General features: G+C 33.4%; 1 protein-coding gene and 1 long non-coding RNA gene across 6 annotated transcripts in view; both read left to right on the forward strand.

The window, feature by feature from the left end:
• The first annotated feature begins 1,235 nt into the window (after positions 1-1,235).
• LOC134719198 (uncharacterized) lies at positions 1,236-7,656 on the forward strand. Its single transcript, XR_010107540.1, has 3 exons — positions 1,236-1,418; positions 4,670-4,716; positions 5,803-7,656. It is a non-coding gene; the product is annotated as an uncharacterized LOC134719198 (long non-coding RNA).
• A 9,425-nt stretch (positions 7,657-17,081) lies between these two features.
• The window catches only part of LOC134719205 (cadherin EGF LAG seven-pass G-type receptor 2-like), a 55,100-nt gene continuing 45,471 nt past the window's right edge, over positions 17,082-26,710 (forward strand). For 3 of the 5 annotated variants that reach the window (XM_063582215.1, XM_063582241.1, XM_063582221.1), the window contains exon 1: positions 17,082-21,124. In XM_063582215.1, coding sequence (XP_063438285.1) covers positions 17,545-21,124 — 3,580 coding nt within the window. In that variant the 5' untranslated portion in view covers positions 17,082-17,544. The remainder of the gene's footprint in view (positions 21,125-26,710) is intronic. The other 2 variants (XM_063582235.1, XM_063582228.1) reach the window with 1 other exon arrangement.

The following is a 26,710-nucleotide window of genomic DNA, read 5'->3' on the forward strand; positions in this document are numbered from 1 at the left end:
GACACAACGTTTACAAAATTTTGGTGAGAAAGAAATGCGGACTAAACCATGCAGAAGATGAAGCCTTATATGCGGAGTTTCTTTATATAATTTGTAAAGAAAGAAATTTCTTTCTAACACAAACGATACAACGACTAAGCGCGCACATGTTTTGATAATTTGTTTCTAACATTACGTTGGCAAAATTTACACAAACTTTGACAAACTATGCAATCGCTAAAGATGCGTTTACAGTTTGTCGTCCGTCGTTTGTTAGTACCAACGCTTCTTTGTTTCTAACTTGAACTTGATTAAACGATATTTTTTTTCTACGTTTGTAAAAAATCTGTTGACCAACAACATGTGCATGCATAATTGAAAGTTAAAACAGGGTCAGTAAAGACTTATTAAACGTTGTATTTGTTTCAACTTTCAAAGCGTTTAGAAAACAATAACAAACGCCACACAACGTTTATAAAATTTTGGTTAGAAAGAAATGCAGCCTTTGTGTTACCAAACTTTAAATCAGTGGTTTTTAAAAGATTGTCCTAAACTGGGACATACCAGCGAAATTTTCAAAAAATCTAATGATAAATGATGGAAAAAAATATATATGTTTTAAAGCATTTATCCTGCTACTGAATAGCAATTTCTAAAAGCAACTTTTCAACGTTTCCACCTTTTGAATTCAGGATGAAGTCTACTTATATTTATAATATAGTGTTTTTTTTGTTGTTTTTTTGTACTTTTTTGTATTTTTTTTTCATTTAGTACCGCCCTCCAATATTTGAATATTTAGACATAATAATCATGATTATTTAGAAAATAATCAATGAAAGAACGGAATTGTTTGATAGCATCAGCAATGCAGACATTCAATAATATGGTAGATGAATTAAACTGATATTAATTAAAAATGATTTGAATAAGAATTAATTGTAACATTTCAAACGTTTGTTCCAGACCATAAGATATTGTGTTTCATCTTTCTTTCTTTCTTTTGTTTGTTTGTTTTTTGGTTCAATGCCATGCTACTCCGAAATAAGTTATCCAATGATCATATCCAACCTGTACCTAGTAAACCAAAACATGAACTTCCTCCCACCAACTTGAAGCCTTTGTTCATTGAGGGTTGTTCACACACCGATGATATATAACACTAAAAATACAAGGGTCAAGGTTCAATAGAGTTTGATGCCATCGTTTGACAATTGTTCTGTCAATGAATCTGTCATATAACAAGCTTTGTTTTGACAATTTTGTTATAGTTTTAAATATCATAATTGCACTAACACGTGCAAAACTTGCTCAGTTCGAAAGTACAACTGTACCATATCAACAATGCATTTTCACGGAAATTCCGAAATTCAACGATAAATTGATGGCAAAGTGAAATAATTGATTATTTTGGTTTTGTATACTCATTTCATACGTACAAGGTAAGATCTCAGCGCTAATGCAATCCTTAATGGTTCATGTTTTGGGTCTATTTATACCGAGTAATTTTAGAAAATATTTGAAAATGAAAATAAAAAAACAAACAAACAGCTTATTTGCAAAACTAGTCAACATTAAATAATTTGTTATGATCAAAGGAACATTTACAATATTTCCCGCTTATATAATTGCTAAAAATGTTGACTATTTAATTTTTGTCTTATATTCTATCTATTCTATTTTAGGATTTAAAATCTTCGCATGTTTTGAATAAATGATCACTTTTGTCGCCAATTTTAGCTTAAAATTTTCCGAGGCGAAATCCTACGTCCAAAAACCTAGGCCTATTAGCTGCCACGTCTTGCAGTGTATTTTTTAATTTTATGATAAGATGGTATTGAAGTGTGCAGTGTTTGTGACATAGAGAGTAAAAAAAAATACTGAACTCTGAGGGAAATTCAAAACGGAAAGTCCCTAATAAAATGGCCAGATCAAAAGCTCAAACACATCAAACGAATGGATAACAGCTGTCATATTCCTGACTTGGTACAGGCATTTTCTTATGTAGAGTTTCTTTTTCCCCTTTTCATTTTCTCTTATTTGTAGTTTTTTCATTATAGTCACGAGTGATTATTAGATTTAAGATACATAATAACGGGTCTTAAGGTTTGAAATCATCTGACTAAAAATAATTTATTTTAATTTCAATAATAATTTTTATCAATATTACTTGTTTAATGTTTTCCTATGTGAATAAAAGGGCGGCAAATTTATTCATTTTTAAAAAGAATTTCAACATAAAGTATGTTCTTATAAATTGTTTTTATTTCTATCCGAATTTAACGATGCACCATCTATAGTTATTTTCATTAAGCTGTATACAGTGTATGTAGTAACGCTTTGAGCGTTTCCTGGTGAAGATGAATCCAGGAAAGCACTTTATACGCATGCATTTTACAGAGTATTGAATTTACGTTCATTTTTTTTAATCAGTGTTTATTTTTAAATCTTGACCCCAAATAATCAAGCGAAGACATTTTGTAACTAGTATATGGGTTGTAGAGATCACTGTTAATCCCATTAGAAGTCACCCAACATGTCATCTAGTTTGTCATCTTCGCTAGCCAAGGGTTACGATCAACTGGGGAGAGGAATGAAGTTGCTCGTACAAACCATTGGCTAGCGAAGATGTTAGTTTGTGTTTCTTCATATTATTGCAGTGTTTGTATTTATACGAGGAACACGATGGTTTTCATATGTGGAACACGTGGAACAGATTCTGCTTACATTTCGTAGGCACCTGAGATCACCATTAATTTTTAGTGAAGTTTGTGTTACTCAATTTTTATTTTTCTCTGTTGTGTTTTGTATATACTGTTGTTTTTCTTTTTTGCCATGACGTTGTCAGTTTATTCTCGACTGATCAATTTATATATTCCTTTTGTCATGGAGTTGTCAGTGTATTCTCGAATGATCAATTTATATATTCCTTTTGTCGTGGAGTTGTCAGTTTATGCTCGACTGATCAATTTGTATATTCCTTTTGTCATGACGTTGTCAGATTGGTCTAGACTTATCAGTTTGAATGTCCCTTTGGTTTCTTTCGCTTCTCTCTTTTCGTTGTACACCATCAGTACATTTAAAAAAAATGTTATACAATTTTGGATCAACAAATTGTCCTTGGTTTCTGTCAATTATATTTGTTTTTTTTCCTTTCATGATAAAAAAGGCCATTTTTTTGGTTATTTTTTCGTTCGATTTTTTTCTTATTTTGTCATGCCGGTGCCTTTTATCTGAATAAATGATATTTATTTTACTAATTTTTGAGGACTGACCAATGACCTTATTACATATACTAGTAGTTGCTTAAATATGCCTACGTTTGGCTCTGTTTGATTTGATTGTTGGATAGCTGTCTAGTTGGCCACATCCTCCTTATTTTAAAATGAAAAATTGAAAAAAATAGGGTTTAGACATGCATTTTTTTTTTTTTATATCTGTTTATTTCATGTTTTGAAAAATATATCAACTGTATGTCTTCAATTTAGCATCATATTTACGATACTCATCTCCATTAAGATAAAAACAAAATGCAGATCAGTTTATTTGGTTTCATATTTTTGGTATCTTTATTTTAAGCATTACAACACTACACACTAGTCGATGTTGACGGTATACTATATTCGAGGGATATTACATTTAATTATATCCTTATCTCAGCTATAATTATACTGAATCATGAATCTTCTATTATTGTCTTTAAAATTATAGATTTTTTTTAAATTAAAAAAACATGGTACCCTTGGCCATGAAATGGAGTAGAATGTAAACCCTGGTATTATCCAGAAATTTTATAACACTAAACATAAACTAAAAAAACACATCAACTATTCCAACATCTCCACTCTTTCAGCTTTCCAATATCTTGATGTCAATAATTCACAAAAAAACACCGTTAACACCATATCTGGATAAATATGTTGACGGTATACTATATCGGGGACGTGAAAAACGAAGTATAAAAAATGAACAAGATAGTCGTTTAATATTTCACAAGATCATATGACCATTTAAAGGAGTTGCCCATGTCTTGTACTATATGTCTCTATTATTAACCAATGTAAATCTAAACCTTTAACATGAATTAAAATTTATAATGAATATTTACTGATACCAATGAATTAACAGGTACTGTGATTACAAACCATTGATGATTTGTGAGTTTTAATGTCCCTTTTGGTATCTTTATTTATCCTCTCTTTTTGGTATTTTTCGCGTCCATTTTTTTGGTATCTTTCTTTACCCTCTGGTAACTTTAGCCTCAATTTGGTATATTTCGTGTTCCTTTTTTGTATCTTTTGTGTCCGTCTGGTATCTTTAGGCTCTCTTTGATATTTTCGTGTCCCCTTTGTTTATTTTGTGTCCCTTTGGTATATTTTGTGTCCCATTGGTATATTTAGCCTCTCTTGTATCTTTCGTGTCCCTTTGGTATATTTTGTGTCCCATTGGTATATTTAGCCTCTCTTGTATCTTTCGTGTCCCTTTGGTATCTGTATCTTCTCTGGTATCTTTCATGTCCCTTTTGTATCTGTATTTGTATTTTTATCTAGTTAAAGCCGTTGAGTTTTCAACCTTTACATTGAACGTAGTGAATAATCAAAACTATAAAGAGCGAGTCTTATTCAAATGTGAAATAATGTATTTATAAACAAACAAGCTTATCATTGATATACTTATTTTTGGTTTATTTTAGAGAATGCATCGGGATGAGATGGCACGTGTACCTCTGCATAAATACAGGTAATTAGAGATAAAATGAGCCTAATAAGCTTGTTGGCAGTGTCGCATCCTATGCTCGTGAACTTTCATGCAACCGAATCTTTCTGCCAGTGAGGATATGCAAAACAGGTTGTATATCATTGTTGAATAAAGTTAATTGAAAATATAATGAGAAAAACTTAAAAAAATAAGACGGGATTTTCCATTTTCTTTGAGATTTTTCATTTAAGGTCTTTCTAAAAAAAATGATATATATTAAAAATTAACGAGGGACCCATTCGGTATTTCATTAGACTGTATGATCATAACATAATCTAGTTTTTGTCTTTTTCCCCCCTTTTTGGATTTACCAATATCTTTGTTATACTTTTTAATCTAAATTTTGAAATAGAGGAAACAAATCGATTGAAAAAAACTGTAAGCAGTCTTGTCATAACTGATCATAACTAGTAAAGTCTTTAAATTTTGTCTTATGCAGTCCTACGATCGTGGCCTAAGTAAGCCATAGATTTACCTTAATCGTTCTTGCTTCTAACATTTCGATTTCAGGTTTTTTTATAACGTTAAAATCACAAGTTAAAGAGAGGACTAATCTATAGAATAAATATTGCAAATGTTGTTTTTGTTTGTTTTTATTGTCGATATTGTCGTGGATGTGTAGAATAGTGTCAGTCGTTACAACGTCGATTTGAACAAATACAACCAAAGGCTATCGAATACAATTATCTCAAGCATCGTAAACCAAACAGCCAATGAAGGAATGTACCTGGACACATATTTTCTTGCACTTAATTCAAAATAGAGCATGGATAAAAGCAAGTAATAAATTGTATTGTGTGTTACTATAAACCAACTTATTTTCACGACTTTCGCGAGTAGAAAAATAATGCAAAAATAAATCGTCGCGAATATGTAAAACTTGGATCTTTCCTTGTTAAACTACGTCCATTGAATTAGAAAATCGCGAAATTGAATTGCCGCGAAGTGGACTAGAAAGGACAAAAACGCAAAATAAAGAATCCGTAAAAATAAGTTGATTAACAGCAGTAATGTTAGAACGCATTATTTATTATCACGTGTTGATTGTTTATCTTTTATGAGTTTTAGGTCAAAACATAAACTGATAGTTCTGTTCACCATTGTAAATCCGGTTGCTGGGTTCCTTCTATGGTACTTAAGACTACGATTACTACGAAAATGCTCAAATAGAACTGAAGTATTGAGAGTAGAGAGACAAATGTCAACTTTAAGCTTTTTCGGAACGATTACTACATTTTTTATGATGACTCTGATGTGTCTCTTCCTGGCTATAACTGTAAGAGCAGACCACAAAAGGCGCGTACCAAATCAACAACAGCCATTATTTACTCAGAGCGTACAGATGAGTGGAAGGATGCAAGCTCATATCGACAGTTTACCTGCTGCACGTGTGACGAAAACTAAAACCGAAAGTGTTCCACTGAAATCGGAAGCTGATGGAGATATGCATAATATATTAGAAGGAAAAACATGCGGAGTTAATATTACTAGTATTTTAGACCGTTGGTGTGAATTAAGACACAACACATCTACAATTTCTGTTCCATAGACATAATTTGTTTCTAATTAGTTGTAAAAATAAAGGTATTTTGTAGTAAGAAGTATTTGTCTAGCAATTACGACAAGTGTATTTTTTTTTATTTATGATGACTTCTTTTTCCTGATGGCGTCTTTCTATTTATAAAACATAAAAGCATATTGATATACAAATATTCTATAATCATATGAAAATACTTCAACCAAAATGCGTTACAGTAGGAACTTATTCAATGTGCGCCATTATTTTCAGATAGGTGGTTAATAGCAAAATGTTGCTTAATTCCTGTGTCCATATCCGTATACACTTCGTGAACTTTAAGGTTACGGATGGCTCCATTCTAATGCTGAGACAGTTTCACTTGTGGTTCGATTTTCGAGTTACCATAACCATTTTGTGATATTTGGTGAGAGAAATCACAATTTCGTCAAATGAAATTGTTAGGAGAAATTAATTTCTTTTTATGACAGACAGCTTTTATGTACATTGTATTTTCTGATCTTTTTAATTTTAAGGTTCCACTAAAGTCAAAATATAGGACACTTCATAAACATCTAAACTTTGCCTGTATTTTTCAACCTATAATGAATAAAGTCATAAACTATGAGAACATATGTTCATTTAAACATAATTTATATATACACATTGTGTAAATTGTAAATAAACTTGAAATTGTTATGTTGTGGCCAAACCGGTTCTTGGGGTGAACACTAAATTTTCAAAAAAATCTACAGGCCTGCAAGACGACTTAATTTGCTTAAAATTGGTATGGTGTTCTTTAACCCTGCTGACTGCCATTGGCGATTGCCAAATTAAATTGATCACAAGATCACAAGATGTAACAAAATGGATCTTGATATAAACAGAAAACAATTAACTTGTGGACACGATGTTATGCCACAAACATAAGGTGTCAATATTTTTTTTTGTACACCAGATCCGGATTTCGACAATAAATGTCTCTTCAGTGATGTTAGGGATCGACACGGTATTAGGAAGGCCATATAAATTGTACCCTCAGTTTTAGATAGACTCTTGAATTTTAAGAGTCAATATAGAATGAACGGATCATATAAACCGGAGAATATGATACAAGCCCAAACGAGTGTAAATTGAAAACTTCGTTCAAACATATGATTGCGTTGGATAAAAACCGCAATTTGTATACGTGTGCATGTAAAGCAAGTTCCATTGTACAGCACAAACAACATTTTCCAAAAGACCAATGTATATTGAGTTTGTTATTAGTATAAACACATATGGACATGCACAGTTCTGTAATCTGTCGATACTTGTATCTTGGCATTGTACTAAGTTATGTTTTCCTCTATTAATCACGTTTATATTAAATTATATCCATTGGGTGTTGGATGTGAACTGAATGATATATTAGTCTTACTAGATACAGGAATTTTATAAGTTGTAATTAGCTTTGAATTAACCGTTATCAGCTACGTGTACTCAAAGATCTGTGCATTGCCTCTTTTTTTGTTATATACATTTTTATATTGTTTGTTTTTTTCCTTGTTATCGATCTGATGAGTTAAGCGTTTTTCAACTGACTTTTAGTGTTTGTTCTTCTACCATGACTATTACACCTATGTCCAATGTAAGGTTGAGAGTTTGGTGCTAGAAAACATCTTTAAACCTGCCATGTTTTGTAAATGCCTGTCCCAAGTCAGCAGCTTGTAAATTAGTTATTTTCGGTTGTTACTGTATATCCGTGTTTTTTGGTTATTGTTTTGTACATGAATTAGGCCGTTATTTTTCAGGTTTTTTTTTACCTCTGTAATTTGGGGCTTTTCTAGATTACGTTGCGGTAAGCATATTGTTTATTGTTTAAGGCCATACGGAGACCTTAATTGTTAATCTGTGTGTCATTTCTTTTCTGTTGGAGAGTTCTCTGGTTGGCAAACATACTACATATTCTTATTTTTATATTCTAGTATTGCTTCAAACTATACTGTGTGACTCCCACCCAAACCCAAACCCCAAAGATAAGGAACGCAATGATTCAACAACACAGTTATAAACTATATTAATAAGTCTATTAAGCTTAGGAGACAAATTATCATGTCATTTCTGGTATTGGAAGCTTTTAAAATACGTCCACTTAAACAAGGACATAAAAAATCTGAAATCAACGAAATTATTTATCAAACTCAAAATATAGAGAGGGGGGAGGGAAAACTTGCTTATGTACACCGCCAAACAAAACGAGAGCAACCACTAGTAATGTTAACAAAATTCGACTTATATATACAGAAACCATAACATATAATAATGAAATACAGAAATCTTATTTCAAAATACCCTGAATGCGTGAACATGTTTATTCATCCGTCCATTGTTGCTTATTAACATAAAAACTTACAAAAGATTTATTATCTTAGCATAAGCTGATATTATAAGCTCGGCTTTTCACAATACAATACGATGCTATTTTTATCTTAAGACAACTGGCGTATGGTCCAATATAACATACGAAGTAAAACAAAAGGCATATACAACTTATAGAGTCGACAACTGATGAAGCCAGACTCCCCAAAACACGATAGAAGCACCGGGTTTAACTTTTTTGCTCATGGGTATGCTCGGATGTGTCTATTTAAAGCGTAAGGTTATCTCGAATGTGTTTATTTAAAACAATGCAAGCAGAGCTTCAAATTCAGTCGTTGATCATCTTGGTAAGTATACGCAGCAGTATCCTATTCAGTCGTTGTTGGTTTTGGTATATGTATAAGCAGCAGCTTCAACTTCAGTCGCTGTTCATCTTGGTAAGTATACGCAGCAGTATCCTATTCAGTCGTTGTTGGTTTTGGTATATAAGCAGCAGCTTCAAATTCAGTCGTTGATCATCTTGGTAAGTATACGCAGCAGTTTCCTATTCAGTCGTTGTTGGTTTTGGTATATAAGCAGCAGCTTCAACTTCAGTCGCTGTTCATCTTGGTATCTAAGCAGCAGCTTCCAATTCAGTCACTGTTTATCTTGGTATCTAAGCGACAGCTTTCAATTCAATCGATGTTCATCTTGGTATCTGACCAGCAGCTTCCAATTCAGTCGCTGTTCATCTTGGTATCTAAGCGGCAGCTTTCAATTCCGTCGCTGTTCATCTTGGTATCAAAGCGGCAGCTTCCAATTCAGTCGCTGTTCATCTTGGTATCAAAGCGGCAGCTTCACGTTCTGTCGTTGTCTATCTTGGTATCTAAGCAGTAGCTTCCAATTCAGTCGTTATTCATCTTGGTATCTAAGCAGCAGCTTCCAATTCAGTCGCTGTTCATCTTGGTATCTAAGCAGCAGCTTTCAATTCAGTCGCTGTTCATCTTGGTATCTAAGCGGCAGCTTTCAATTCTGTCGCTGTTCATCTTGGTATCTAAGCAGTAGCTTCCAATTCAGTCGCTGTTGATCTTGGTGTCTAAGCGGCAGCTTTCAATTCAGTCGTTATTCATCTTGGTATCAAAGCGGCAGCTTCTCATTCAATCGATGTTCATCTTGGTATCTAAGCAGCAGCTTTCAATTCTGTCGCTGTTCTTCTTGGTATCCAAGCGGCAGCTTTCAATTCAGTCGCTGTTCATCTTGGTATCTAAGCGGCAGCTTTCAATTCTGTCGCTATTGATCTTGGTATCTAAGCAGCAGCTTCCAATTCAGTTACTGTTCATCTTGGTATCTAAGCGGCAGCTTTCAATTCTGTCGCTGTTCATCTTGGTATCTAAGCAGTAGCTTCCAATTCAGTCGCTGTTGATCTTGGTGTCTAAGCGGCAGCTTTCAATTCAGTCGTTATTCATCTTGGTATCAAAGCAGCAGCTTCTAATTCAATCGATGTTCATCTTGGTATCTAAGCAGCAGCTTTCAATTATGTCGCTGTTCATCTTGGTATCTAAGTGGCAGCTTTCAATTCAGTCGCTGTTCATCTTGGTATCAAAGCAGCAGCTTTCAATTCAGTCGCTGTTCATCTTGGTATCAAAGCGGCAGTTTCCAATTCAGTCGCTGTTTATCTCGGTATCTAAGCAGCAGCTTTCAATTCAATCGATGTTCGTCTTGGTATCGGAGCAGCAGTTTCCAATTCAGTCGCTGTTCATCTTGGTATCTAAGCAGCAGCTTTCAATATCTTGGTATCTGAACAGAACCTTTCAATTCTGTCGCTGTTCATCTTGGTATCTAAGCAGCAGCTTTCAATTCAGTCGCTGTTCATCTTGGTATCAAAGCGGCAGCTTTCAATTCTGTCGCTGTTCATCTTGGTATCTAAGCAGTAGCTTCCAATTCAGTCGCTGTTGATCTTGGTGTCTAAGCGGCAGCTTTCAATTCAGTCGTTATTCATCTTGGTATCAAAGCGGCAGCTTCTAATTCAATCGATGTTCATCTTGGTATCTAAGCAGCAGCTTTCAATTATGTCGCTGTTCATCTTGGTATCTAAGCGGCAGCTTTCAATTATGTCGCTGTTCATCTTGGTATCAAAGCGGCAGCTTCCAATTCAGTCGCTGTTTATCTTGGTATCTAAGCGGCAGCTTTCAATTCAATCGATGTTCGTCTTGGTATCGGAGCAGCAGTTTCCAATTCAGTCGCTGTTCATCTTGGTATCTAAGCAGCAGCTTTCAATTCAGTCGCTGTTCATCTTGGTATCTGAGCAGCAGCTTCCAATTCAGTCGTTGTTCATCTTGGTATCTGAACAGAACCCTTCAATTCTGTCGCTGTTCATCTTGGTATCTAAGCAGCAGCTTTCAATTCAGTCGCTGTTCATCTTGGTATCAAAGCGGCAGCTTTCAATTCTGTCGCTGTTCATCTTGGTATCTAAGCAGTAGCTTCCAATTCAGTCGCTGTTGATCTTGGTGTCTAAGCGGCAGCTTTCAATTCAGTCGTTATTCATCTTGGTATCAAAGCGGCAGCTTCTAATTCAATCGATGTTCATTTTGGTATCTAAGCAGCAGCTTTCAATTCTGTCGCTGTTCATCTTGGTATCCAAGCGGCAGCTTTCAATTCAGTCGCTGTTCATCTTGGTATCTAAGCGGCAGCTTTCAATTCTGTCGCTATTGATCTTGGTATCTAAGCACTAGCTTCCAATTCAGTTACTGTTCATCTTGGTATCTAAGCGGCAGCTTTCAATTCTGTCGCTGTTCATCTTGGTATCTAAGCAGTAGCTTCCAATTCAGTCGCTGTTGATCTTGGTGTCTAAGCGGCAGCTTTCAATTCAGTCGTTATTCATCTTGGTATCAAAGCGGCAGCTTCTAATTCAATCGATGTTCATCTTGGTATCTAAGCAGCAGCTTTCAATTATGTCGCTGTTCATCTTGGTATCTAAGCGGCAGCTTTCAATTCAGTCGCTGTTCATCTTGGTATCAAAGCGGCAGCTTCCAATTCAGTCGCTGTTCATCTTGGTATCAAAGCGGCAGCTTCCCGTTCTGTCGTTGTCTATCTTGGTATCTAAGCAGTAGCTTCCAATTCAGTCGTTATTCATCTTGGTATCTAAGCAGCAGCTTTCAATTATGTCGCTGTTCATCTGGTATCTAAGTGGCAGCTTTCAATTCAATCGATGTTCGTCTTGGTATCGGAGCAGCAGTTTCCAATTCAGTCGCTGTTCATCTTGGTATCTAAGCAGCAGCTTTCAATTTAGTCGCTGTTCATCTTGGTATCTGAGCAGCAGCTTCCAATTCAGTCGTTGTTCATCTTGGTATCTGAACAGAACCTTTCAATTCTGTCGCTGTTCATCTTGGTATCTAAGCAGCAGCTTTCAATTCAGTCGCTGTTCATCTTGGTATCAAAGTGGCAGCTTTCAATTCTGTCGCTGTTCATCTTGGTATCTAAGCAGTAGCTTCCAATTCAGTCGCTGTTGATCTTGGTGTCTAAGCGGCAGCTTTCAATTCAGTCGTTATTCATCTTGGTATCAAAGCGGCAGCTTCTAATTCAATCGATGTTCATCTTGGTATCTAAGCAGCAGCTTTCAATTCAGTCGCTGTTCATCTTGGTATCTAAGCGGCAGCTTTCAATTCTGTCGCTATTGATCTTGGTATCTAAGCAGCAGCTTCCAATTCAGTTACTGTTCATCTTGGTATCTAAGCGGCAGCTTTCAATTCTGTCGCTGTTCATCTTGGTATCTAAGCAGTAGCTTCCAACTCAGTCGCTGTTGATCTTGGTGTCTAAGCGGCAGCTTTCAATTCAGTCGTTATTCATCTTGGTATCAAAGCGGCAGCTTCTAATTCAATCGATGTTCATCTTGGTATCTAAGCAGCAGCTTTCAATTATGTCGCTGTTCATCTTGGTATCTAAGCGGCAGCTTTCAATTCAGTCGCTGTTCATCTTGGTATCAAAGCGGCAGCTTCCAATTCAGTCGCTGTTCATCTTGGTATCAAAGCGGCAGCTTCCCGTTCTGTCGTTGTCTATCTTGGTATCTAAGCAGTAGCTTCCAATTCAGTCGTTATTCATCTTGGTATCTAAGCAGCAGCTTCCAATTCAGTCGCTGTTCATCTTGGTATCTAAGCAGCAGCTTTCAATTCAGTCGCTGTTCATCTTGGTATCTAAGCGGCAGCTTTCAATTCTGTCGCTGTTCATCTTGGTATCTAAGCAGTAGCTTCCAATTCAGTCGCTGTTGATCTTGGTATCTAAGCGGCAGCTTTCAATTCAGTCGTTATACATCTTGGTATCAAAGCGGCAGCTTCTAATTCAATCGATGTTCATCTTGGTATCTAAGCAGCAGCTTTCAATTATGTCGCTGTTCATCTTGGTATCTAAGTGGCAGCTTTCAATTCAATCGCTGTTCATCTTGGTATCAAAGCGGCAGCTTCCAATTCAGTCGCTGTTCATCTTGGTATCAAAGCGGCAGCTTCCCGTTCTGTCGTTGTCTATCTTGCTATCTAAGCAGTAGCTTCCAATTCAGTCGTTATTCATCTTGGTATCTAAGCAGCAGCTTCCAATTCAGTCACTGTTCATCTTAGTATCTAAGCAGTAGCTTCCAGTTCAGTCGTTGTCTATCTTGGTATTAAAGTAAGCAGATTCCAGTTCTGTCGCTATTCATCTTGGTAAGTAAGCAGTAGCTTCCAATTCAGTCACTGTTCATCTGGGTAAGTAGGCAGTTACTTTCTTTTCAATCGTCTTTCTTCTTCCTCTTCTTCCGTACTTTTCATTTTGGGATATGAAAGTATTACAATTTGTTATCGTAGTTGTGAATATTTTAAAAGTGTACACTTGAATACATCTACATTGCCAATGGGTGTTAAAACATACTTTATTTGCATCAAACAACGACAAAAGTTTTGGCTGCTTTGTCAGCTAGTGAAAATAAAAAATACTAGATTATTTGATTTGATATCGTTTTATAGTAGAAAAATGTTGTCCATGTGGTATAAAGTTATTTTTGCAATGTTTTATGCGACTATCAATAAGATTCGTTTATTTTTTAAAGAAGGAATCCAGAGATTTTTTTATCAGCTTTCGCTCTTGTAATCTAAGATTTGCAGTAAGGTAACAAGAAGTTGCTTTGAGTCGTGGACACTGTTAATGTTCCTGTAACAAGATATAGGAAGATGTGGTATGAGTGCCAATGAGACAACTCTCCATCCAAATAACAGTTAATAAAAATAAACCATTATATATATGTCAAAGTACGGCCTTAAATACGGAGCATTGGCTCACACCGAACAACAAGCTATAAAGGGCCCCAAATTAACAACATGGATATAATGAGCATAAACAAACAAACAAACAAATAATTTATTAAAGTCTCACTGTTTTAGCATAACTGTTTTCGAATTATCAGTCTCATAATATTTCTGATAGACTTTTTTTTGTAGATTTATGATGGGACAGGTAATTCAGTATTATCAAAGTGTTCAGGCACACATTTGAAAAAAATGTTTCTTGTTCTTGATGAATTCCTCTATATTAACATATTTGGCTTCAAAGAACTGACATTTGTAAACGACTGGGATATATACGTACGGGAAAAATTTATGGTAACAAAGTATCTGCTATTAAATTTGAATAAAAAAGAGGAGATAAGTTAAGAAACAATTAAATCCTTGACCCCTGGGACTGCAAAACTAGCATTTCAAAAGTATGTCAAATGTATTGATAAATGAACAGGTTGGATTGAAATATTTCATATTTTCATGGTGCCGGTTATAGCCGACCATATAAACGATATGGCTTGTCTCATTGTTGAAGGTCTAACGGTTGTCGATATTTGCTTACATCCACTTCCTTTGAACATTGACGGATAAAGTTGTCTCATAGACAATCATACCACGTCTCCTTATTCTCATAAAGCAGGGAAAACACAACTGTCAACAGAGATAGAATTGAGAAAGAAATGGGGAATGTGTCAATGCGACGACAACCCGACCATAGTGCAGACAACAGCCGAAGGCCACCAATGGGTCTTCAATGTAACGAGAAACTCCCGCACCCGGAGGCGTCCTTCAGTTGGCCCCTAAAAATATGTGTTTACTAGTGCAGTGATAATGGACGTCATACTAAACTCCGAAATATACACAAGAAACTAAAATTAAAATCATACAAGACTAACAAAGGTTTTATATTGAAACATATTAGACTTCTAGATCTCCTATACTAGATATATACGGGAGATGTTGATACATAAAAACGGAGAGTATCTCTTTTTCGTTATTAAAGTTAAAAGTTCTATTGACCCACGTGGTAGTTTTATTTGCAATTTAATGAAGCAGGGAGACCTATGCCTATTGTGTACGATTGGAGAGATATTAAAGCGGCATTGCAGATCTAAGACGGATTGTTCCGAAGTGATAATTATGTACACGGGATGGACTCGTTCTATTTCGACTAAATTCACCCCCGTTAACGGTCACCTATATAGGGCGTTTTCTTTTTAGTGTTTTCTATTGCTCGAGTATTTCTTCTTTGTTTGTTTTTAATAAATAGTCTTTTATAGTTAGATTTCAACGCAAAGTAAAATAATTCAATTCAATTCAAAGCTTTATTTATAGTCGGCATGTCACATAACAAACAAACATAAGCTCTCTGAGCTTTTATAACCGACAAATGCATACATGTACATTTACATAACAATCATACACAATACAAATATTAAAACATAAAAGACATAGAACATACATTTCATGCACATTTAGGCTGCACTATTTAAATACTATATTTTACACATGCATAAGCAATAAAAGCAAACATAAAAACTAAAGCACAGCATTCACAAATTATAAAAAGCTAAGCAAACATTCACAAGAAGCAGCACTATTATATTTCAAGCTGAAACATAAAATAAATAAAACTAAGCACATGCATTGCAATGGCATGAGTTGCCATTCCATGAGTTTACTATACTCTTGAATTGGGTAAAAGATGTTTCATTCCTAAGTGGTTTGGCAACACATTCCATAGTTTGGCAGCAGAATATCTGAAAGATTTCAAGCCATACCTTGTTGTTCTTACGTCAGGTATTTCAGCTAAATTTTGGTATCTGAAAGAATATTTTGTTTTTTTAATATTCATAGGGTCATGGAGGTACACTGGATTTTCATGATTGACTGTTCTAAAGACCTCTATTGCCATTGTTCTTAGGCGTCTTAATTTAAGTGATGGTTTTTTTGATTTAAATAATAAATAATAAACTCATCATTGATACCTATACTTGAATTGTTGGTAAATGGGAGACAACTCTTTCGTTCCTGAAACAAAATGATCATCTAGTACTAGAAATTGCATTTCAATTATTAGCATGACGACCTTTATAAGACTAGTTTGACACTGAATGACTGTAAAATAGTATCAACTATAGAGTCTGTTAAACGCATCATTATTCGTTGATGCTAATGATGGCGTATGCTATAGCCTATAGTTTTGGTTTTGGTTATTTGGAGAATTTGGTATTGATGGCAAAGGTCCTTTCTGTTATAGACTAGGGAATAATTTAAGAATTTAATACGTTTTATAAAAACTTGTCAATTCTTAAAATCTGCGTTTTGCCCACGAGATGTGTTTGTGTATTTATCGTTGGGAATCAATCACATTTATGTTTATCTCAATATCGAGTCACTTTATTGAAATGTCATCCCAACAAAACGTGTCCTGTTAGCAATCTATATGTGGGAGGCATTTTAACTGTCGTAAAAAAGAGTCCCCGCATATATATGGCTCTAAACAACCCCGAGTCTTTCAGAAACTTATATAAATTACAGAGGCTATAAATGCCATCATGTAATAAATGCCAATTTAAAAATAAAATTGGACCCTAATCATTATTGCCTAGGGACAGTCACATTAAATTTGAATTGGTTGCTTGCTTGCACATTAATTTTTATGTATCATGAAATGTTTTCGAAGTTACTTATATTTTTTTTCTTCAATTTACAGATACCAAATTCATAACCATTTGATAAATCTCATCGGACGAAAAATAAATATCTAGGTTTTTAAAAAAGAAAAACGGAAGGAAACATCTTGTCATTGATTTTTTATTTCAAAAATTATTATTCAGTATTATTATTTTATTTATCGAGGATTTTTATACTAGTAACCTTTCTAGTCTTTGCATTGTCTTGGTTATTCATGGTACTAATTAGTAACAAAGTCGTATAATAGTACGGCCAAGTTATTTCCATCAATTTGAAGACATGAAAAAAAAAGGAACGATTCAGTTCTCGGAAAGTGTACAAAGTTATAAATTATTTTATTTTGATGCTAGTTTTAATGAGATTCGCGTTAATCCAATTATCTGTTTCTCTTTATATAACTAAGCTAATTGGATTTACGGATTATAGTAATAAATGAATATTGAACACCTTTGTTTGATCACGTGATGACACTTTTCTATTGATAAGCTATTCCTTCCTGCGCCCAGGTAGAATAAACACATAATAAAAATCGGTTTATTACTTTGTTAATGGGAATGACATTTTGAACATGTAACCATCTCCTTCTGTGTTTAAAAATAATTAATATAAAAAGAGAACGCAATCGTTTCGATTAAAATATATCTCCGGGTAGGAGGTCAATTGAACAGCCGTCAATTTCTTTGATGTGTGTCTGCCAGCCATATTTTGTAGTGATTGGAACTGATCAGTGTATTTCTGTGACGAAATGGCGGTATTTATGATCAGTGACACATTTTATTGGGACAAGAAAATGTGAGAAGGTAACATTTCGAATGTAATATTCAACATCCAGATGATAATTCTAAACCAAATATTATTTTTCATTCACGCTTTTCATCGGACTTACCTGTAAATTATTAGACACGCTAAATGTGCATAGTGAAGTAACGGTCGAGACGCACCGGTAAATAATTCAGCATGGATGGCTTTTCCAATATCTTGAAGAAATGTGCATTGTACATATTTGTGAGTTTGATTTTAAACACATCTTGTATTTATTGTGCTCTTATTAAAGTATCAGATCATTTAATACCTGGAACAAAATTATTCGATTCACAACACGGGAAAGGATGGACTTACTCTATTTACAATGAAAATTTAAAAGATTTTTCAAATGACTTTCTTGTCATAAATTCAAAAACAGGTGCAGTTTATTTGAATAAACCTGTATATTGTGAACAATATGACAATCCAATGTATTATAGTATTTTATCCAAAAAGAGTTCATATTTAGATAATTCATCTAATATAACTAGAACTCCCTTGAAGTTAATATTGGAAGGACAAAAATGCAAAGTTCCAAATCACAGAAAATTTGGAAGACGGAAAGTTAGTGATGTTCATCACATTGAAATACAGAAAAAATTTAAAAAGTGCTTTACACAGTATCAAAATATATTAACGCTGATGGACTTAACTTCATTCAATCATCAAACTTGTAAAATATTGGATGTCAGTTTTGACAATTCGTCTTATTCATTCAACACAGATATTGGTGCTATTTTAACCACTAAGGAAATTTGCTTCAAATCTAGTAACATAACATTATTTGGAAATGTTCTCGTATCTTGTCAAAACAAATTGGAAATGGTTCCAATAAGCATTCTACTTCAAAATATGCAAGATTCAGACAACTTTGATATGATGTCTTTTGAAGAAATTGATATGAAATTTAATATTCATCGACGATTTCGCAGACAAACTCAAAATCAAGAGCCTTCATTTGCCCAACAACAATACATAGCGAATGTCAAAGAGGAACAGAATCCTGGAGTAACGGTTATATCAATAACAGCTACCGACCCCGATTCAGGAGACGCAGGAACTTTAACATACACAATGAGTGCTCAGTCAGACCAGAGAAGTGATGAAATGTTTGCAATCAATCCAATTACAGGAACTGTTAATACAACCAAAAGACTTGATAGAGAATCAATTCAGACTCATTATTTTAAAGTTGTGGCAACAGATAACGGCCAGCCTCAGAGAAATGCCTACACCTTGCTCATTGTTAAAGTAATAGATGTAAATGACCATAAACCTGCTTTTGATCAAAATGTATATTACCAGGATTTACCGGAAAATGTACAACTTGGAACAACGGTAATAACAATTCGGGCTACGGACGGAGACCAAGGAGACAACGCTGTCATCACATACAGAATCATAAATCCAACAGGCAATAATGATGCGTTTATGATAGATCCTTCATCTGGAAGTGTGACAACAAAACAAACCATAGACCGGGAAAAAATAGATGCTTACCAGTTGTTGATTCAGGCTATCGATAACGCTGATGTAACATCAAGAATGTCATCAACAGCCACGCTCAATATTAAAGTGATGGACGACAATGATAACAAACCTGTCTTCAATCAGTCGTCCTATACCGTAACCATTTCTGAAGATCACAACTATAGTAATGATCCAGTGATTGCTACTGTGCTTGCTACAGATATGGACTCTGGAGTGAATAAATTGATCACATATGACATCATAGGAGATACTGGAAATACTTTTAGTGTGAACAGAAATACTGGTCAACTATCACTGCTCCGGTCCCTTGATTATGAATCAAAAAAGGAATATGTTGTAAATATACGAGCAACAGATGGAGGTTCTCCTCCAGAAATAAGTACAGTTACTGTTACCATTGATGTGAAAGATGTTAATGACAATGATCCTGAATTTTACTCTGCACCTTATCAAGAATCTGTGTTGGAAAATGTAGCTATAAATTCTTCTGTTGTTTTTGTAGCAGCACATGATGCTGATTCTGGCGAAAACGGAGAAATTGAATACAGCATTATAAACATGCCTGTTAACTTTCCTTTTCGCATAAACCCAAAAAATGGCGAGATCATAGTGAAGTCTGCATTAGATCGAGAAGCAGTTGAAAATTATAATTTTGTTGTTATGGCTAAAGATAAAGGAAATCCACGACGCTCTGCAACAACAAATGTACAGATAACCATTCGAGATGTGAACGACAACAACCCAAAGTTTGCTAAGAAATTTTACAATGCAAGCGTTCCAGAAGATGCACCGATAACACATAGGATACTGAATGTGATGGCCACTGATGCAGACGCAGGTGAAAATGCTCTCATAACATATTCTATTTACAGTGGGGATAATCTAGGGATGTTTAGAATAAGCCCATCAAATGGAGAGGGATTAATAACATTAGCTGGAAAATTGGATTTTAAGGTCCAGGGTCAGTACATATTGACCATCCGAGCAACAGATTCTCAAGGACTGTTTGACACTGCAGAGGTTGTAATAAAAGTACTTGACACTAATCAGAATCGTCCAGAATTTCAGGGAACACCTTACACATTTCAGGTCGATGAAAATACACAAGTTGGTACCTCAGTATACAAGGTCTTAGCTTTAGATAAAGACAGTGGTGAAAATGCTAGAATTTCATATCAGCTTCATGATACAATAAACTTTGCTATAGAAGCCAATACTGGGGTTATAACCACTAGGGTCACCCTAGACCGTGAAGTAATGCAGGGTACAACATTTGTTGTCACAGCTAGCGATCATGGAATACCAGCTCTCACAGCTACAACAGATATTCAAGTACATATTGGAGACGTCAATGATAATGCACCAATATTTAACAAGAGGTCTTACATTGCTGCTGTTAGTGAAGATGTCACTGTCGGGACTCTAGTGGTTGAAATTTCAGCAAGTGACAAAGATATTGATCAAAATGCTAAGATTCTTTATACCTTCGATAATGGTAATAGTGGCAATGGAGATTTTGAAATCGATGGTGGATCTGGAAAAATAAGAACAGCCAAACTCTTAGATCGTGAAGTTGTTCCAGTTTATCATTTAAAAGCATATGCAAAAGATCTTGGTGTACCATCTCAATCCACTGCTGTAAATATAACCATTAATATCCAGGATGTCAACGATAATAGTCCAGACTTTGGCCAACAAGAGAAAGAAATATATGTTCCTGAAAATACTCCCATCAAAACTATAATTGATTATTTTTCTGCGAGTGACCCTGATGAAGGAGCTAATGCTATAGTTGAATATGAAATACAAAACACATTGGATTATAAATTCTTTGAATTGGATTATAAACATGGCGAGCAAGCTAAGCTGAAAAATTTAATAAAGTTTGATTATGAATCTAACCGAAAACGCTATCAAATTGAAGTACTCGCTACATCTACACCTTTTTTTAGCCGATTGAAGATTAATATCAATGTTCAGGATGTCAATGACAACAAACCAGTACTAAAAGACTTCTCCATTATCTTCAACAATTATAACGAAAAGTTCATAACTGGAGTTATTGGTCGTATACCAGCCTATGATCCAGATGAATCCGACCGAAATAAGTTAGTGTATAATTTCACAATGGGAAATGAAGCCAACTTTCTACATCTTAACAGTACATCTGGGGAGATAACTCTGGATGATCGTTTAAATTCTGATATTCCTAGGAATGGAACCCTTAAAGTCAAAGTTTCTGGTGAGTATTTATAAGTACTGTATTTACAATCATTTCAAGAATAGGGAAACTGCATTTTATGCTGTATTTGAATATATAAAAATTACACAGTTTAAACAATTAAATCAATTTTTCAGTTGATTTTGTAAATTGCAAGTGAACAGGGTCATTAAGCTGGTTTTTTTATGTTTCACTTTAGATGTTTAGTTTATATATGAGTCTGATGATGAAGTTTGTATGATTGTGGTGCAAGAAATTCACAACAAAAAAAACCTGACTATGATTTTCAAATCAGTATAATTATTTTGTATTTGCATGGTTGTCAAAAATTACAAGTTGGCACAACATTTTAGATCTCATATGGAAGTGTCATAGCCTTTTTAGTCAGAAGCAGACCATGTAATATTATGTAGCTTTATCAAATCTATCAACCGGTTGAACAAGTTATCTATAGTCAAGTGAGCCGTTAAGATTGTAAGCAAACAAATTTATCATTAAAAATTTGATTTCACAAACCATTGAGACAAGAAGATTTACACAAGAAATATTTAACAGGTTAAAAATTCAGGCTTATATTTAAATATTGACCCCAAGAACAATTTGGCAGGAAAACTGTTGACAGCTATATATAATGTAGATGACCCATTCAAAGATAGAGTACTTTATCAAAGTGTTTTTCAATAGTAGTGGGATGTGATGACAAGAAAATGATTAAAAGATTTGTCTATCAACTTTAATGTACATGTTGAGCAAGGTAGACAAACTTGCATTGGATGAATTTGAAAAAAATAACAATAAAATGCATGTTGTTTAAAAGAACAATTACCTTACTGTATTGTACTGCTTAATTTGTGATTAAATTAGTCATTATATTAGGATACAATACAATGTATGCTATTTACTGCTCAAAATTATCTGCACATTAATTACCTACATGCACTGACATTAAATTATTGATATTGAAGGAAAAGTATATATTTGGTCAATTTTAAACTACCCACCTATACATAAAGTTTATTTACAGTAATGTTTGGAAAAATATTTTTATATCAATTAACAGATACATTAATTGTTTGAGACTTTTTTGATTTTGTTGACATAAATAATTTCAATGTGTACCTCCTATAAATTCAATATGCATGTAAAATTTTATATACTTAATGGCCTTTATAATTAGTTGATTTTAAAGATTAATATAAGAAAAGCATACAGTCATATGGCATTTACTTTGTTTACATTTTTGAATGGTGGGTTTTAATTGTATTCCAATCTTGAGAAATAATTGTTTACCTATATTGTAGTTCAAATGACCGTGACAACCCTTTTGTTATATTAATTAGGATAGTAATAAAATTAAAAGTCATGTCTTTGTCTGACCTGGAGCCACACAGATTTAGATACAAATATTAAACAATTGACAGCTCATTTTGACATGTTTTAATGTGGCTATACATCTACACTATCTAGTTAAAGCCTTCAGCAAATTTTGTAATAATTTAATTTTCTTACTTAGTATATGTCTGCTAATTGATTTTTTGTAATAAATTTAACCTTATTAAGTGAGTTATGTCAGAATGTTAATATATAGTTTTATTTGCCTGTTAGTAATAAATTGGCAGACAGACTTGGCTTTAATTAAAAAAAATTAGTATTGCATTAAATTGGAAGTCAAATTATGGCATTTTATTATTTTATTTGCAGGAACAAAACAAATAAATACGGACAATAATTTAAAGAGAAAAGTCATTTTCTGAAATGCACTTACAGCATATGCATGTACAGTACATTACGTAAAAAAAGCCGATAATATATTTTAATCAAGACATAAATTTCCCAATGCATGTACATGTGCATGCCATTTGGACATGGTAAAAATGATTTCCCCTGTGTGTGTACACTCATATTTAGGTGACCATATGATGTGTTTATATTGATTTAAAACCTAATAAGACCTAGAAACTGATACATGAATCAAGTATTAGTGGATAATACTACAATTTATATCCTTAAAATGCTCAAGAAAATTGATCGACCGCTGTTAGCCTACATAAGGATCAACAATTTTGTGAGATTCTTGTGGTGTCATGATTCATATTACAATCAAAGGAAATTGATTTTGAAGATCAACCAAATTGTAATATTAAATCCCTGTGATAATGTTAATTTTTGTAGGTTCGGTGTAGAATTTATATTTAACTCTGAACTTTTATCTAAATGATTGATAAACTATCTATGTCAATTGTTTCCTTTTGTTGATCTTCTTAGGTTAAGCAGAAATACATAATCTAAGCAAGTTTCTTGATAGTCAGTCAGACCCAATTCCATTGTCAAGCAAAACTGAATGCTACATTGTATACATGTACATAGTGCATTTAGATTTCTTTTTGAGGCAAAAAATGTCTGTCAGAAAAAAAATCATTATTCTAAACCTCAAATGTTAAAAGAAACGTTCAAAACTTCTTCCTGAATTTGAACCAAAACTGAAGTTACTTAAAGTTTCATTTGTGAAAAGTTTCAATGAGGCATATTTTTTTCTGAAATGTGATCACAATTGTAGCATAGTACTTGTTTAGACAAAGACAAGACAAGACAAAATATTTTATTTCCTCAGACACGAACGTGTACAAGAGGTCAAAACATAATAAAGTATACATATAAAAGACAGATACATGTATGTAAACATTATATCAAAGCAACTTGAATAACACTGCTACATGTATTTAATTCTAATCCCCCTCATGTCTCTTTAGGTGTATGTTCCTGGTCTCTTTCTGATATTTGTGATAATTAGGTACATATACACATAAAAATGAAGCTTACATTTTCAATTTGAAATTTGAATTAGCAGTGTCTAGCTCTTTTCAAGGAAATCAAATTGTGTCCTAACTCAAGATTCAAGATTTTAAATTAAGGTATTAAATTTTATTAAAAACTTGTTATGATTGGAAGAACCCATTGAATTGTTAAAAGTTTCAAAATTTGCTTAACTTTGTTTAATTTGAACAATAAAAATCAAATAGGTATTCATTCAGTAGAAATGTAATACTATTGAAACTTAAATTTAAAGAGATTGCTGGCATTTTATTGAAATTAGCTGATGGTGATATTGTTAGATTCTATATCAGATATTGTTTTGGTTGTATTGAAAATTCAAGTCTGCTGTACATTTTTCCAGCACATGTCATACTTATTTAGATCATAAAATAAATAGCCCATAGGCCACTACTGTCATACCTTGTATTGTGCATTCGCATATTGGGAGTCTTTTGTGATCAAAATTGTGGACAAAAGTTTAAATTGCCATTTTTGAAATTTTCACAAGTATTTCAGTGGTTTTATCATGTTTATTATGCTCTAACGAACAAAATCTTTTGTCATAATTCAAATATTTTACTAGTCTGTGTATTTAAATCTTTGTGAATGCAAAGTTATCAATGTATGATAAATAGAAATAAAATTTGTTTCTTCAGACTAAATCTATACGAATATTTACACCTGTTAATGTGAAACTCATCTGACTTGTAGTTTGTTCCTTAAAAAATCAAAAGCCTAGACGTTACGCGCGATGTTCGTACATGTAAGCGTAACATAACGTCGCGAATATTTCGTATCGTTCAAACCAAAACTTCGACTGAAATGTTGGTTTAAAGCATGAGCGACATTCTTGTAAGACTCCGCAAAATCGACAACGCGTTTTAACTACTTATCGAAAATTGATGAACTTTAGTTTTTTTTTAAATTAAGAAAAACAACATTTTGAAAAATAATAAAATTCTAACATTATAAGAGCTCTAATAAGCAAACAATTTACGTAAATTTGAGTTGAGTTCATTTTTACGTCAAAAAATGGCGGTGCGACAACCTTGTAAGCCTTTGAAAAATCGCTCATAAATTACCATATATCATTTTTCAGGATATTTGTTTTTAAATTCATAAAATTAAGCAAAAAAAACATTGATGTAGTAAATACAAATACTAACCTTTTTCCTTTTTAGATAAATGTTTTTGATTCTCAAATCTGGAATACCAATTTTGTTTCTCCCATGGGACAGATTTGCCCTTGTAGTATGGAACACTTTATTTTTTCTATGACGTCATCAAAACGTCATTAAAAATGCATAAAAAATGAAGGAACCTCTTCGTTAAATGATGGAAAAAAACGTTTTTCAAAATATTAAATAGTTTAGAAGAAAATCACAGTTTAGTGGTTACAATAAATGAAATATGTTACGCGGGACAGCCTAAAAATAGCCGTTTTTCGAAACTGAAGCTTGTCGCATGCAACATAAAACATAGTTTCAACAAATATTTTTCTTTTTTATTTAAAAAAAAAATTTTTGTTCAAAATTCGTACAATAGCAATGAATATGATATCACAAATTAAAATATTTTGGACTTGCATTATGTCAACTACACCGATTTTCCAATGAGGTACGAACATCGCGCGTAACGTCAAAACCATTTCAATTATTTCCATTTGATAGGACTATACACAAAAGACTAATATTTCATTTTTATGTATTCGATAGTAATATGAAACTTGTGCATAAAATTTAATTAAAAGTTTTGATATTGATACATTTGGATACTTGTATGTAATAAGAACAAGAAGTTGTTCAAATTTCTGTTGATACTACATGTACATGTATTGCACACTATTTTATAAAGGAATTTAAGAGATTTTTAATATATAAAAGTTTATTAATCTTAAATATCAAAGATATACATGTACAATGTATATGAACATTAAGTTTGTTTTGGCCCTTTCTTTAAAAGCAAATTGACTGAAGGATTGGTTCATTTTAAGTACTGTTATAAGGTTCACCCTTTAATATTAAGCTTAAAAGTTCATGATTTACAAAAACCATCTGGTATTATAAAGATTCTTGTAATCCTTTGAATTAATCTTAAAGAAGAAGTTTACAAACATGTACAGGATATAATACAAGATATTGGATTTTTTTCAAAGACCTATGAATATTATTTTTTTAAGGTTTAATAACACAGATAAAAATAATGGTGATTTTTATTTTATAAAAAATGTAGATGTACTTGAAATTCAGGTTGTAGATTACCTTTTTACAATGATTTGGCAATATATAGAAATGGTCTAGACTTGATTTTACAACCATTTTGGTAATATTAGTTCTTTCTTTTGAGGATATGATTTATAGAATGCTTACATATACAATGTATATGAAGAATACATTGTATATAAGGAGATGTAATAACATTGCCAATGAGACAACTATCAACCAAAGTCTGAACTTAATAAAGTGGCGAATAAAAAGCAACTACTGACACTTTACTGTGTTGAACAAAGAACAAAACCTTCAATATCGAATAGTGAATTAATGAAGCTATAAAAAGCACCAAACATTGACTCGTAGAGTTGTTATGAAACATGATGATGTACTTTTCATTTCACTACATGTGTGTATCAATAATAAAAGGTGTTAGTAAATACACAGTATTGGTTTCTCAGCTATAGCTACCTTCAATGGTTGTAGAGGTGAAATTTGGGGGACCTTCATCAACTATTTCATAACGCTTTTGAATCCATTTGAACATTGAAGAAGTGATTATGGTATAAAGAATTGGAACAAT

This window comes from Mytilus trossulus, chromosome 1, assembly GCF_036588685.1.
Source record: "Mytilus trossulus isolate FHL-02 chromosome 1, PNRI_Mtr1.1.1.hap1, whole genome shotgun sequence".
Lineage (NCBI taxonomy): Eukaryota > Metazoa > Mollusca > Bivalvia > Mytilida > Mytilidae > Mytilus > Mytilus trossulus.